General features: G+C 51.2%; 1 protein-coding gene across 1 annotated transcript; it reads right to left on the reverse strand.

The window, feature by feature from the left end:
- Positions 1-312: 312 nt before the first annotated feature.
- Positions 313-14,060, reverse strand: FAM166C (family with sequence similarity 166 member C). The gene is made up of 4 exons (XM_033125207.1): positions 13,939-14,060; positions 4,873-5,146; positions 3,620-3,732; positions 313-1,922 (listed from the first exon to the last, which is right to left on the reverse strand). The coding sequence occupies exons 1-4, from the start codon at positions 14,010-14,012 to the stop codon at positions 1,778-1,780; spliced, it is 606 nt and encodes a 201-aa protein (XP_032981098.1). The 5' UTR covers positions 14,013-14,060; the 3' UTR covers positions 313-1,777.

Here is a 14,060-nt window from a genome sequence, read left to right on the forward strand (position 1 = left end):
AAAGTAAAGGAAAACCCTTTTCTTTGCCCTATCAGTTCATCATGTTTTGAATGCAGGGTCATATAGAAGTATTTTTTTTTTTATTAAGAACTGCTTGTTCCAGGGCTTAAGTTAGCTGAGGATGTCAAGCAAGCAGGAATAGCCAGTCTTTTCGAGAGCAGGCTTCAAATCCCCACCCGTATCACAGCAGGGACCAGGACAAATGGGAAGAAGTTCAAAAGGAAAATGTACGTCCTTCCCTCCCTTCACTGCAGCCCACACTCCCACCCCAGCACCTCTCCTTGCATCTCCTGTGGCAGCCTGTCGTGTGCGTAGCGGTCATTCCAGGTGGCACGCGGTTTCCCAGCCCTGGTTGAGGGAGAAGACATTTTGGCCCCACGTGGCACCCCCAGGCCCTTGGGATGTGACAGTGGGTGACCAGCAATCATTTTATTGGCTTTGTTATTCGGCCAAGCCCTGGAATGAGTTTGGCCCTCACAGGGACCCTTTGGGGTCCAGCTGGTCAGAGACTGAGACACAGGAGAAGCCCCTGATGGGGGATGCCTACCTGATGGGCACAAGGTTTTCTTATTTACAGCGTCCTGCGGGGAGGAGTCTAACTGAGGATGGCTCAGAGGGGAAGGGCTGTTTCACCCTCATGTACTTGAACCTTCAGTGGTCCCCTTGCTTTTAGGTCCTGACTCACCATGCAGGGGTGAGTCCCTTGATTAAATCCAGGAAGTGCTGGAATATTGAAGAACTCCTGTAGTGTGGGTATACACCTGGCCTGAGGTCCCCATCCCAGATCCTGTCCGCTGAGGGACTGTCACCCACATCCTGTCCCCTGTCCCAGCAGGCAGGAGGCCTCCCAGGAAGTGGGAAACAATAGCCTGATGAGAATAAACACTCTAGAACTTGGCCTTCCCAGGCCACCTCAGGTGTGTGACCTCGGAACCCTTTTCCGGTGTCCACTTCTGGCCTAGAGGCTCCTGAAACAGAGATTCCTTGAAGAGTGGCTTAGTCTTGGGTGACTCCCTCCTGTCCCCTTCTAGAAATAGTCCCAGGGGTAGATGCCAAACCAGCTCGTCCATGCCAGTGTGGGCAGAAGGCAGAAATGTGTGCTTTTCCCCGGCACCACAGGGTCCTTCAGGATCCCAAGGGCTGTATCATTCCTGCATATCAGTCACCACATGGACCACAAGCAGGGTGTGGAGTGGAAAAATCAGAGCTTGGGATTCAGACAGACCTGGATTCAAATCCTGGCTGTGCCACTTCCAAGCTGTGTGAGCTTGGACAACTTTCTCAACTTCTCTGAGTCTCAGTGTCTTTATCAATAACACTTCTGTTACAGGTTATTGTGTGGACTAACTAATGCTGAGCCAAGCTCAAACAGGAATTCCTTTGCATATGCAATTGTCCTGGGGTCACTTCACCTTCATTCTCAGATGTGGGATAATGGGCCTTCCTCAATTATACCAGTGGAAGCAGATGGAAGGTATCTCCTATCTGGGTGACCTGCCACCACAACTCAGGATCCCTAAAGTCCTCAGTTCTACCTCCACCACCTCAGGGGGAAAGGTGGGTGAGCCCCACAGGTCACTGACAACTGCACTTTTTTGGCTTGAACCCCTTGAGCTGAGCTTTTCACAGCCCTTATGACACAGTGCTGTGTGACCCCTGGGCGTTGTCCTGCTGTAACCAAATGCTCCTGGGGCTCAGAGGAGAGGAGCATGGGATGGTCATGGCTTAAGATTTTATTCCAAAGAGCCAACCTGGCCAGGACCACGGCTGTCAGGCGTCATGCTCTGAACTCAAAGTAGGAGTCTCTCTTCTGCCGCTCCTGTGAGGAGACCCTCTTCCCCGATGGGAACGTCTGGTAGGTCTTCATGTTCTCAGGGCATAGTCTTAAAAGGTGCCACTTATCCTTCGGGCTCAGAGGAGGCCTGAGGGTGAGGATGGAGCCAGTGTTACACAGTGCGTCAAGGAGGGAGGGCAAAAAATGCCCAACCACAGTCCCACCTGCCCATTGCCCAACCAGCTGACGCTGACACTGCTGGCTGCTCATCAGGGTAACAGCTGATAAGTCTCCCTGCAGTTAACATAAAAATAACTTGTATTTGCACAATAGTACAGTGGTTAAGAGTCAGGACATGGGTGTCACAGCTGGGATGGATTCTGGCCCAACTCCTGCTAGAAGTGTAGACATGCAAAAGGGACCAATGTTGGTATACCCCTCTTAGCTTGGTTTTGAGAAGCAAATTAGGTAATGCATATAAAGCACTTAACACAATGCTGGACAACGAGCAAACTCTCAACAAATGTTAGAAGAATGGTGATGGTGATGGTGATGATGGTGATGGTGATGATGGCAGTGATGGTGATAAAACTCGGGAAAGGGACTTGCCCCAGGCCATGAGGTGATCAGGGGGAGGGCCCAGTGCAGACACTCGCCCTCTTACTGCCAACCACTGGGTCGGCCCTCCATGTTGGGTGTGAAGCCATCAACAGCAGCAAAGGCTGCCAGGCAGTTTGGAGAAGCAACGGAGTTGGGGTGTCCCAGGCTCCCCACAGCTGCGGGAGGTACAGATACTTCCCAGAGCAGTCTCAAGAGCTCTATGCCCAGGAGAGGTCCCACTCTGTCTCCAGGTTTGGAGTAACTCAGAGCCACCTCAAGAGGCAAAGATGGCCAACTCAGAATCCTAGAGTTTGCGTCACAACGCCTGGGTTCCTCCAGTTCTACCTCCAAGCAGACTGGCTGCCCAGCACAAGTTCCTGAGGCCATCGCTAAACCTCAGTTTTCCTGTTTATTAAATAGATTGATCTATCTGGCAGAGAGGAACCTATACAGGCAGTTAAATCTGTTTCTTTAAAAATCATTAAACTCTATGGAAAAGGTTGCTGCTTCATCAATAATGATAATGGTGAGACTCGGGGCTCTTGAGGCAAGTAAGCATGGAGATCTGTCCATTGCTTCCTGATCCCCGCTAACCCACCCAACACCTTAATGGCATAGCCTTCTGTTCTCCTTGCCCTGGTGTAAGGCAAGGAAACCCTGTGCCAGGTTATCTCACAAGGAACAGCTGGCCTTCCTTGGGAAAAGAAGCTCTCCAGGATAAAATCATCAACGTGCAGGCATTGAGGGACTTTCACATTTTGTCAAGTGGACAGTTGAACTTTGAAGACATTTTCAAATCTATAGAACTTGTTTCGAGTCTGCACCGTATTGGGGGACAGCCCCTCCTTTGTGTAGTGCCCTCCGTGTCCGCCAGAGGGCAGCAACTCCTTGCTGCTCAGAGCAGCTGCGCCGCGTTTGGCGGAGCGTCGCTGTAAGGCTGCCATTGCAGGGCTTGGAAGAAGCCTGCAGATTCAGGCTGGCAAAGATTATGGGGTTTGCTCCCAAACTCCCATTGCATCGGGCCAGGAAAATGCTCTTCCTAATTCCATCCTTCAGGTTCTTGGCATCATCAGGCTGCCGGAACCCTGACCCCTTGCTCTGTAACTGTCACCCTCTGCACTGCAGGCTCGTTAGGGCAAGGTCTTAATTCATTTCTCAGTCTGGGTGCCTGCGTGCCGGGCAGAGAGCGGGTGCCCTGTGGACACGTGCTGGTTGCATGTATGGGTGAGGAAGGCAGGCACTCACAGGTCGGTGGGGATGGGGTACCGTTCCCACTCCTTCACAGGCAGCACGAAATAGGGGACCCGGAGCACCATGCCCGTCTTGTCTTGATAGTACTTCCGATGCTTCTGTGCCATCTACAGCTCGAGCCGAGGAGAGATGGCAAGTTGTTAGTGTGCAGGAGTGACCGCAGGCACCTGCAGCCCCTGCCTGGCTGTACCTGGGCAGGGCGTGGGGGCATCTCCCCTAATGCCCCTGAAGGAGTCCCCACCTAGGTGTCCTCTCTGAGCCTGACTTCTCATCTGTCTAATGATGACAATGCCACTCACCACACCAGTTGTGCTATGGAGAGTAAATGAGACAAGGGACCAGCACAGTAAGGTATGTGAGGCCCAGCTCAGCAGGTGGCACAGGTAAGCTCTGTGTTTCTTTCTCCCTTTCCTTCGCTTCCGGACAGGGCATGCTCTGTGCGAGAGTCAAAGTGGAGGACAGTGAGACAGTCCTACAGCTCCTTGGGCTGTGACGGCATCAATCTGGGCCTCTCCCTGAGGAGCTACCTTCTCATACAGTTCTCTACCCTGGGGACCAGGAGGCACCTGTGTCCTTGACGTCAGGCTGGAGGGATGTTTGCAAGGGAGGTGAGGGAGAAAGTGTGGTTTCCAGGAACATAGCATAGCTCCCTTAGTTCCCACTAAGGAAGCTGAGTGCCTGTGTGCCTGGGGCCCGCTGGGACGTGCTTGAACCAGAGCCAAAGGAGGCTTTAAAAGATAGAGGAGCAGGAAAGAACACTGGGACGTGGGCAGGTCCTCCTCCATTTGCCTCTCTTCCCTTGAGGGAAGTTAGAGTGCAGTCTGGGGTGTCAGGTGGGCCCACCTGGCTCCAGGTGGGCGAGTACAGTTGAAAGCAGACTCGCGGTAGGAGCCGGGTGAAGGCTTAGTGGGCCCTTCGTGCATGTGTGGTTCATCCTGGGGGTCAACCTTTGCCTTTTACCCAGGCAGGAGGTAAGCAAGAGTTCACAGGGCTGAGAGGCCCCAGGCCAGAGGCTCCAGCTCTCTCAGCAGTGGAGGGAGCAGGGACAAGTCTACAGGAGCCCCTGGGTGGGGGGAGGTCAGGGAAGCAGAGTCTTGAGTTCTCTCCCCACTGCTCCTAGCCAAACTCACCGGGTGCCTTGCTGGTTCAGGGACTCTAAAACAGCAAGTAAAGGCACCCTGGAGGGTGAGAGGTCTCCCCTGGCCCCAGCCACCACCCCTCCCACGGTCAGGGGGAGGGCGGCCCACCTGGTAAAAGCAGGTGAGTTGGGTGGAGCGGTCATTGTCCAGGTTGAAGCGGGTATAGGTGGGGGTGTGCAGCCAGCGGTCCCGGGTGCGGGAGCGGTTACTCAGCATGATGTTGGGGTTTGCGGAGAAGAGGGTTGGGAAGTGGCCGCCCTTGCTGAAGGGAGTGTGGCCCTTCTCCAGGGCTGCGTTGCGGTGGTCCTGGAAGTACTTGAGGGTAGCGGTGCCGTACGGGCAGCCGAAGGAGAAGGCCACACCGGGAACATGGCCTTGGTACCTGTAACAGCAGTGGGGGAGGGGAGGGACAGGTCAGGGAAGGGCTCCAGGGTCAGTTCCATGAGAGGCCCTTAAAACTGGGTGTGAGGTCAGTGGGCGCCGGGGTCACCTCTGGGCCTTGAGAAGCTTCCTAAGGTGCACTGCCCACCTCGGGTCTCTGGAGAAGGACAAGTGACAGAGACTCTGAGCCTCTTTCTCCCCTAGTCCTCTAGGATGGTCACATCTCCAGACCAGAGGCTTGCACAGGTGCCAGAACACCAGTGCCTTTCTAGAATCTGGCCGTACTTGAGGCCGCCTGGGCCAGAGCAGGCGGTGGAGGGGAGAGCTCCTCCGCCGGACTCAGGCCTTCCTCCAGCCTTACCTCTCTGTTCCCTTGGCATCTCTGCTCTTGATAGCCTGACCCTGGTGGTCATAACCCTCTCCCACAAGCCTCTGCCCTTCTGCTGCCCCCTCTTGAGTTCCTCATAGATGGTCAAGTCTCCTGCCCTGGAAAGATGGTGGGGCTGGTGAGTGCCTTTGAGCCTAGGGGGTCACCTCGGCCACTTCCAGGGCCAAGTCCTCCCCGTGGCCATGGCTCGCCCCTCCTGGGTCTGGACGCCCCCCCTCCATTCACGGCCCTAATTGGTCCCTCCCTGTTTCTCTCAGCCTCTGTCCTTCCTCCTGGCCATCTGTGATCTCTCATTCTCTCTTGGCTTCTCCCCTTCTACCTACAAATGTGCACATTTTTCCTAGACCACAAAATTCTGCAATAAGCCTTGCTCCTTTCTTATGTACCACCCTTTCTCTTCCTTTATTTCCAAATTTCTCTAAGGAATCCTCTGTACCTTCTTTAGCTCTTCCACTCCTATGCTTCCCATGACTTCGGACCCACCACCTAAATGTGAACCTGTACTTTTTCATTAAAGCCTTATAAGGTCATCCAATTGGTAAGTCTAATGTCCTTGGCTCATGCTGTCTCTGTGACATTCACACTGATGAAGAAACTCGTTCGGAAGAAACAACCTGAGAAGTAGAAGCAGAATTCCTGAGAGTTCTTTGTGCTTTGTTTGAGACTTCACAAAAATATGAGTTCAATAAATCCATAGGTCAAAGCAAGAGGTAGGGAGATGCTTCTTCCTTCATCCCAGTGAGTCCTTCCATGAGCAAAGAGCTCCCCACGGAAGTGCCTCTGTTATCCACTTGCTCTTCCACATTGGAGGTGAAGGAACAGCTGGCTGGTGGGTTGAAGGGAAGAACAACAGGCTTCTTGAAGCCTAGCCCTCCTCCCCCTTTTTCTCGGAAACAAGGAAGCCCACATGGCTCCTCCACGCCCTGTGCTGTGTGGACACACTGCCCTTTGGGAGGAAAGCCTGCCCCACCCAGTGCAGCCGGGCCGTCTCATTCTGGGGTTCAGTGTCAGCCTCATTCCCGGTATCAGCTTTCTCGCTTTTATCTGATTTCTCAAGGGGTTCAGAACATAGGGAATAAAAGAGGTGCTGGTCAACAGGTGCTACCAAACCCCAACAAAGAGATAATAAAGCGACAGCATGAAAACTAAAGAAAGGTCATTGACAAGATGTTGTATGGAAAAGAGCGTGGCCCAAGAGTATCAAACTGGCCAAGTGGTCACTCAGGTATAAAGGCGGCTGCCAGTCCTTTCCCAGCATGAAAGAGCTTAGGAAATAAAGTACCCCTGGCCTCTTTGTGAAAGCCGTGTGACAGACTCCTGTCAACTGAGAGCTGATTCAAAAGAAAAAAACACTCAGTAATATAGAACCTCTGCTAGAACAACTGCTGGTGAGCTTCAAATCTATTTAAGTACAGAACTAGGAATAGCAGGTGAAGGCTGGTTGCAGAACAGAATGTAAATGTTATAATACCTATCACAGTAGCAAACAGTTTAAACAACAAAAATTGGGGAGTGGGTAGGTAGAGAGAAAATGGGCGTGTACTTACTAAGAATTTCTAAAGCAGAGTCAACCCATGGCATCTAAAATTGAAACGTTGTTTAAAAAAAAAAAGTAATGACTCTAACCTCTTAATGGCTTTTGTATTTCTCTTTCTCCCTTTTTTTCTCTCGCTCCTTCAGAGGGACATTTTACGAGCTAATACCTCTTGTGATGAATTAGCATTTATCCAAAGTGTAGCTATTTTTCCATTTTGCTTCAGTATCTTTGTCTTCAGTTAAGTTCTAGTAAGATTAAATTTCATGCTTTTCGTTTTTAAATAGTAAATATAGTATGATCCTAATTTTGTAAAATTGCTTTGTCTATCTTTCTATCCATCCATCCATCCATCCATCCACCCATCCATATTGTCTTTTATTTGAATATACACATAAATAGAAACTTAGAATGATGTTCACCAAATGCTAAGCCTGGTTAATTGTAGGTGTTTGGATTGGGGGTGGTTTGTTGTTTTCTTTGTACATGTATCTTTAAAAAAAACAACACAGAGACTCAGATGGCATTAAAAGTTATTTTATTGGGAACCTACTGTGTGCTGGCACAATGCTAGGTGACAGGAATTATAAAGGTCCACTCGCTCTGCCCTCTTCCTCAAGAGGACGCACTGAGTCACGGGTGTGCGCGCGCGTGCGCGGGGGCTTTGCCGGTGGTCAAGGCTCTAATGCTATTAGAAGTAAGGAGAGAAGGCCGATTCTGGGGTGGGCGGGGCGGGGGGGGTGGAGCTCCGCCAAAGGGTTTCCCCTGGGTGAGGCTTGGAGGTTTCAATGTGGAGGAGGACTGACTGGGGTCTGACTCTTTTCCTCATCTTCTAGATGCTGGTGTCCTCTTCTCTTTTCAGGGACCCTTCTCTCTGGAGGAGCTCATCCATGTTAGACTTCCACCACCGAGGATCCCCCAATCTGTATCTCTGTCTCTGACCCTTCTCTTGGCTATAGATCCACACCCTCAGCTATCCACACTCATTGCGATCGAAACCAGCCTGTTCCTCCTTCTGGATACGCCTCTCCTGGTTAACACCCCCCTCACCCACTAGATTCCACCAGAATCCACCAGAAAGCAGGAATCACCTTGCTGTCCTCCACAGCCAACCTATTGCTAAGTTTTGCTTATGCTCCCTTGTTAGTGACTTTCCCACCGCCCTGCATCCGTCTGCTACAATCATTCCTCTCTCACCTGGATGGCCCTGAATCTCCTAGATAGTGTGCTAGACCAGGTTTCACCCCTTCCAGCCTGCCATCCACACTGATGCCGGGCGATCTTTCTCAAATATACGTCAGGTCACCAAGGCTCACCTCTTTCTTCTCACTTCCCCACAGGTACCCTGTACCCCAGAAGTGTTACTCACTTCTGTGGGCCCCACATGCTCTCAACGCCTCCAAGCCTTCACACACATCTCCTCTCCTGGAATGCCAAATTTCTGCCTGCCCTTCGGGGCCTTTCCCACTCACTCACAGAACCAGGGCGCTCTGCCTTCCTCCCTGACTGGACACCCTGGTTCTACCAGGGTCTCCACTTCACAGTAAGATGGTCATCCGTCATCCACACAGAGCCACGGTAGTTCACTTCCTCTGCTGATCTGTGTTCCCCTTTATATCCAGCACTCGACACATGACAAGTGCTCAATAAATGCTCACTGGAGAAGGCAAAAGTCCAGAAACCCAGGGGCACCATGTCCTGGAACGCTGTTTTCAAAGGGGCTTGGTTCTGTCACAAAGCATCCCACCCACAGGGGCGTTCGTGCTCCTCTGAAGGAAGTAGCTATAGAAATGTGACGTGTTCCTGTGATTCTTCTCTTCGCCACCCCCATGCTCTCTGCCATACTCCTCCTCTGCTCCCTGCTTTTCTACCTTCTCTGAATGCCAAGGTATTTGCATTCCAATAGAAGAGAAGCCCTCTCCTCCGCAGTGCTCCTAAGGTTCTGTCTGGATTCCAGATTCCGTTCAGAACTTGCTGCTCAGGGAGGGGCGCGTGTGCGCGGGCGCACGTGCAAATGTGCACATTTATTTAGCACTCAGCCCGCACGCCTTGGCTAGCTAGGGCTGTGTCCCTTGTATGCACTTGCATCTGCGTGCCTTGAGTGTGACCCCGTGCAGTTCCATAGTGTAGCCTTCTGAAGGTCCATTTTGCTAGTTGTGTGGCAGGTCAAGGTGGAGAGAACAGAAGGGAATGGTGAGTCTCATAACGGGACATCGAACTGTCCCTGTGGTGCCACCACACCAACTCCTTGACCTCTTCAATGCTGCTGTGCCCCTCACCCACCTGCACACCCCACAAGCTAGAAGACAGTGTTCAGCCGGGCCGTGGGCAACGATCACACGTGCACCCTAAAGTCTACTGTGGTTACTGTGCCTGCAGGGGACAGTGTCCCTGCCTCTTGATAGCACTGGTTGGCCCCATAGCTACCATGAAAGTTAATTGCCATGAGCCATCGGGGATCCTAGGAGCAGCCCTATTAACTAATTAACTTATTACTATTTAACGTGTCCTCATTCCACACGTGCCCTCTTCTCCACAACATTTGGTTCTGAGTACTGCTCTGTTCAGATCCTTTTGCTGGACAAAAACCTTCCAGGGCTCCTCCTTGCCTGTGAAATTAAGAACAAACCGCCAGGCGCTCAAGGCCCTGCCTGACACGGGCTTCTGTGAGAGGTCTTTCCAGTCTGATCCACTTTCATGCCACAGCTTTTCCACTCCAGCCAAACAGGACATTTGCTACTGTGGAATACATCCTGCCGGCACCTCCACCCCATGTTTTCCTCAGGCCATCACTGCATCCAGAAGACACTGCTCTCTTCCTCTCCCCTATTGTGATCTTACCCATTCTTCAAGGAATATTTCAAATACCCCCATTCTGTGGAGCCTTCTCTGACCCATCCATGTCTCCTCTATGAACTGTCATTGCTCTTTGGGCCTCTCGTACGTCTTGTACGTAGGTCACATTCTGCTTTGTTGTAATTACCTGGGCCCTCACTCATTCTTTCCAAATTATAAACTCCATGGGGAGAGAGAGCTGTGTTCTATTTGTATCTTTATCCCTGGCATTCCTGGCACTCAATAGATGCTTGGTAAATGTTGTTGAATTGAACTGACAGTGGAGGCACATTTTAAGGGCTGATAATTCTTCTGGAGAGAAGAAGCATCCTTGTTCTAAAGCGCAGGTCTCCAGGGACCCTGACCCTCTGTTTTTAGGAAGGCTCCCCAGTTTCTCAAGGTTGTGTGAGAGGCATTGGTTACCCATCTGGGGACATAGGGTCTCCTCTGGTTACCTGGGCAGATGGCCTTTGCTTCATACCCAGGATGCACTGGTCTGTCTTCAGGGCTACACACCTGAGTGCCAGGGCCTGGGCTGAAATGGAAGGGGCTTCAGAGATGCAGCTGACAAAGCCTCCCCTCCTCTTGTCTGGCCTGCTCCTCTCTCACCCTGAGAAGTGAGGTCTCAGGCCTGAAGAAGTTGGTGGGAACAGGCAGAAATGTACTAGGGGCAGCTTATATTGGCTCATACTGGCTCAAGAGAGCTGATTGCTAAATTTTCAGGATTTTTGCAAGCCTGTTGTTAAACAAGCCAGTATTAAAAATTAAATTATATAAAGTTACAATTAAAGAAATTATATTAAAAACAAAGATAATATTCAAAACTCATGCTTCCTAATGATTTCATACATTTCACTGTTGTCTGTGTTCTTGAGGTAATTTCCTTCTGTTGTATCTGTATGGTGGAATTACTGTGTGGTGCTCTGCTGCCGCATATCTCTTCCCAACTCTGCGTTCAGTGATGCCATGTTAATCGCTTGAAATCAGCTGTGGTGGGAGTATTTATAGAACATATATGACTGCTACGAATTAAAGCTTTTTCCCTCCAGAGAGTTGATTGTTAAATGTTAACTAACATACCACTGGGTGTTGCCTGTCTGTTTTATAGGGATTCCGGGGAAAGGGACACAGAGGGTGGGACCACCCCCTTGACAATGGCAAGTGTGGAATGCACTGATTTTAGGGCCCTGAAGCCCCTGAGGTCCAGGCTTAGCTCAGTGACAGATATGGACACAGTTGCCACTCCAGGCAGATGGAGGGAAGGGCTGGGGTGCAAGCTCCCCTGCCCTCCCTCCTGGTGAGAGCTGCCGGGCAGGAGCTGTAAGCTTCAGGGACAGTAGCAGTCTGTGCATGAATGAATGCACAATGGCAGGGCACGTGTTTGCCCCGAGAACCAGTTAAGTGTGGTGGGAGACAAGGAGAAAAGGATGGATGCCACCCAAATCTCACCTGCAAGCAGGAGGCACAGAGTCTTGCTAAGGCCAGTCTCATCCTTAAAAAGCCTTACGATCCCAGGAACTCTGACTCAAGACTTCCCTGCTCCCTGCAGGGATGGGACACAGGCCAGACAGTGGCAAGCTGCCTGAGGGCTGTGCCACCTGGAGCAGCAAAGCATCAGATGGAGCACCCTGGCCAACAAGTCTGAAGACCAGCATCCTGTTTCCCTTGGCACCTAGAACCAGGCCTTGAACACTGCAGGGATCTAACTAAGGATAATAGCTTGTTAGCCTGGAGCCTGGGGAGAGCAGGGTGTTGAAATCATAAAGACCAGATAGGGCAACTTGCTAAATGACCTTGGGCAAGCTGCTCATTTCTCATCTGGGTTGTTGTGAAGAGTTTTTTTTAAGTTTCTAAAATCCCAGCACAGTGTCTGGCACATAGTAGGTACTCAGATGAGGGGCTCCTGGGTGCTACTACGGGGCATCAGGAACCTGGTTCCAGCCCAGCTCTTCCATCACCAGCCTGGGGCTCAGGCAAGTTCCCTCCAGACCTCAGTGACTGCGTCTAGAATGGGAGGGGCTAAGTCACAGGATCTGCTAGGGCCTCACCATTCTCTGCCTCTATGAATAACACTGGTAAGAGGGATGATGTACCTGCCAGACGAGACTGGCTGCCCTGAAAATCCTGTGATTAATGTTTGAAAAGACACACAAAAATAATAATTATCCAAGTGTGGCGGAGACTCTTGGATTCTTTCATTAAGTGAACAAAATTGCCAGTGAGGTAGCATTTAGAAACATAAGACAATTCCATTCATCCCTCATCGATGGGGATCTTTAGGGAGACCATACCCCTCCCAGAAAGATCCAGCCGGGAAAGCAGCAGATCCGGGCTCAGCAGCTCAAGGCTAGGAGTCCCGTCCAGGCTAGGAGCCTTGTTTATGATTCACTTGTTATCACAATTTCCATATCAATCACAGGACAGGTTGCTCAAGAGAACTGCAGACAAGTGGCATGGATAGGGAAGTATCCTGGGATTGCTTCTGAAACAATCACTCTCCCACAACTAAATAGAGTGGGAACCATTGGGAGGGTCAAGTTCCAACTGGAGACTATGGGGGGGACTTAAGGTAAAAAATGCATCAACGTCTTAAATCAAACCTCATGGTCAACACTCAGAATGTGGTGTATATAAACACCACTATCCAAGGTTACAAAGATGGATTTGAATTAAACCTTATGTATTAATGCCAGACTGGGAACCCATCAAGGGCAGCCCCGCTCCCCATTTTTGTCTTAACACAACGGCCAGCACATACCAAGTACTCGACACGTTTTTATCAAACGAATGTCTAAATGAATGAAAGAATAGGAAACTGCGACCTGGTAAATCAGCTTTTTCTGACTGGAGCCGAAGTGGCTTTTGAGCTCTCCAAGGTCCTGCCCACACAAGTGGGCTGGGTTAAAACTACAGCACCAGTGCTTAGTTATTGCACTACCTCTGTGCGCAGAAATGATTTTAATATCACAGCTCCTCAATGTCTTACTTATCCTGCTTCAAAACAACCCAAACTTCAGGCAAAATATACCGTGATATCTTGTATGTACTTTGCATTCTGTTCAGACCGCAGGAGAGAGCATGTGCTTTTTTTTTTTCCATCCACAGGAAGACCTGCCTACAGAATTCTAAAGATATTAATTTCATTCATTCATTCATTCATTCATTCATTCATTCACTTTATACAGATGTGCTGATATTGTGCAGGTTGCTTCTTAGAATCCAGCCTTTGCCCTAAATGTCCAAGTTGACTGGACAGAGACATAAGACAATCTTACAGCCTGGAAGAGGAGGTGGGGGGCGGGGGAATCACACACTGGGAGAAAGGGGAGGAAGGAAACAATTAGACTTGCATCTTGGATGTTTGCAGTTTGAAAACATCCAGAGAAGGAAAGGGTAGGTTTGATTCTGCATCTGAAAATGCTAAAAGCAAGGCAGCTCTGGGGACCGGGTTCTGTGAGGATGAAGTGAGACCAGCGGGAAAACCGACCCCCCTCTGGTGGATAGCGCGCACTACAGAACGCACTGCCGCCCTGTCTGGCCAGATTCTTCGAGCCCCGCCCCCGTTTCTTCAAAGGATAAACACTAACGTTGCCCGAATCCTGAATGCCCCACACGGTGCTGGGAGCCGAAGGACCTGTTCCCTTCTCGGTGACTCCTCACTTTCTTGCTCCTGCCTGCGCGTCTCCAAACACCAACCCCACACGGAGTCTCCCTCTCCTCCCCGTTACCCGGCCTCCATCCACTGGAGGGCCCGTTATCCCGGGCTGGGTGTATTCTGCGCTCTCTAGGGGTGCAAATCCTACCCCAGGGTATCTGGAGAGTCCCCCGCCCGCACCCAGCCTCTCCTGCTCTGAGCGCGCAACCCCCCTGGAAGACCACTGAGCTAGATGAAAATTTGGCGCCCTGGGTTCCTTCAAACCCCAAAGGAGCGGGGACGGAGTTTCGACCACCGAGGAGGGGTTTTGCGGAAGGGGAAAGGAGGGGCGCCCCGGGGGCTCTGACAGGCAGGTCCAGCCTGCGTGCTCGGCGGCCTTACCCGGGCATGAGGGCGGGGGGCACGTAGGCGGCATTGAACTCGGTCAGCAGGGTGCCCGCGCTGCGAGAGGCCATGGTGGGTGCGGCGAGCACGCAGCGAGCCCTGCCTTCGTTCTGGCGCTC

Source organism: Rhinolophus ferrumequinum, chromosome 13 (genome assembly GCF_004115265.2).
Source record: "Rhinolophus ferrumequinum isolate MPI-CBG mRhiFer1 chromosome 13, mRhiFer1_v1.p, whole genome shotgun sequence".
NCBI classification, from domain to species: domain Eukaryota; kingdom Metazoa; phylum Chordata; class Mammalia; order Chiroptera; family Rhinolophidae; genus Rhinolophus; species Rhinolophus ferrumequinum.

What these genes read in the sequence shown, in the direction of transcription:
- FAM166C (XM_033125207.1), bottom strand. Translation starts at nt 14,012, where the DNA reads ATGGCCTCTCGCAGCGCGGGCACCCTGCTGACCGAGTTCAATGCCGCC. An exon ending in CCCCCCGCCCTCATGCCCGG is followed by an intron (nt 5,147 to 13,938) that starts GTAAGGCCGCCG and finishes CTGCTGTTACAG; the next exon opens with GTACCAAGGCCATGTTCCCG. An exon ending in TACCCCATCCCCACCGACCT is followed by an intron (nt 1,923 to 3,619) that starts GTGAGTGCCTGC and finishes CCTCACCCTCAG; the next exon opens with GCCTCCTCTGAGCCCGAAGG.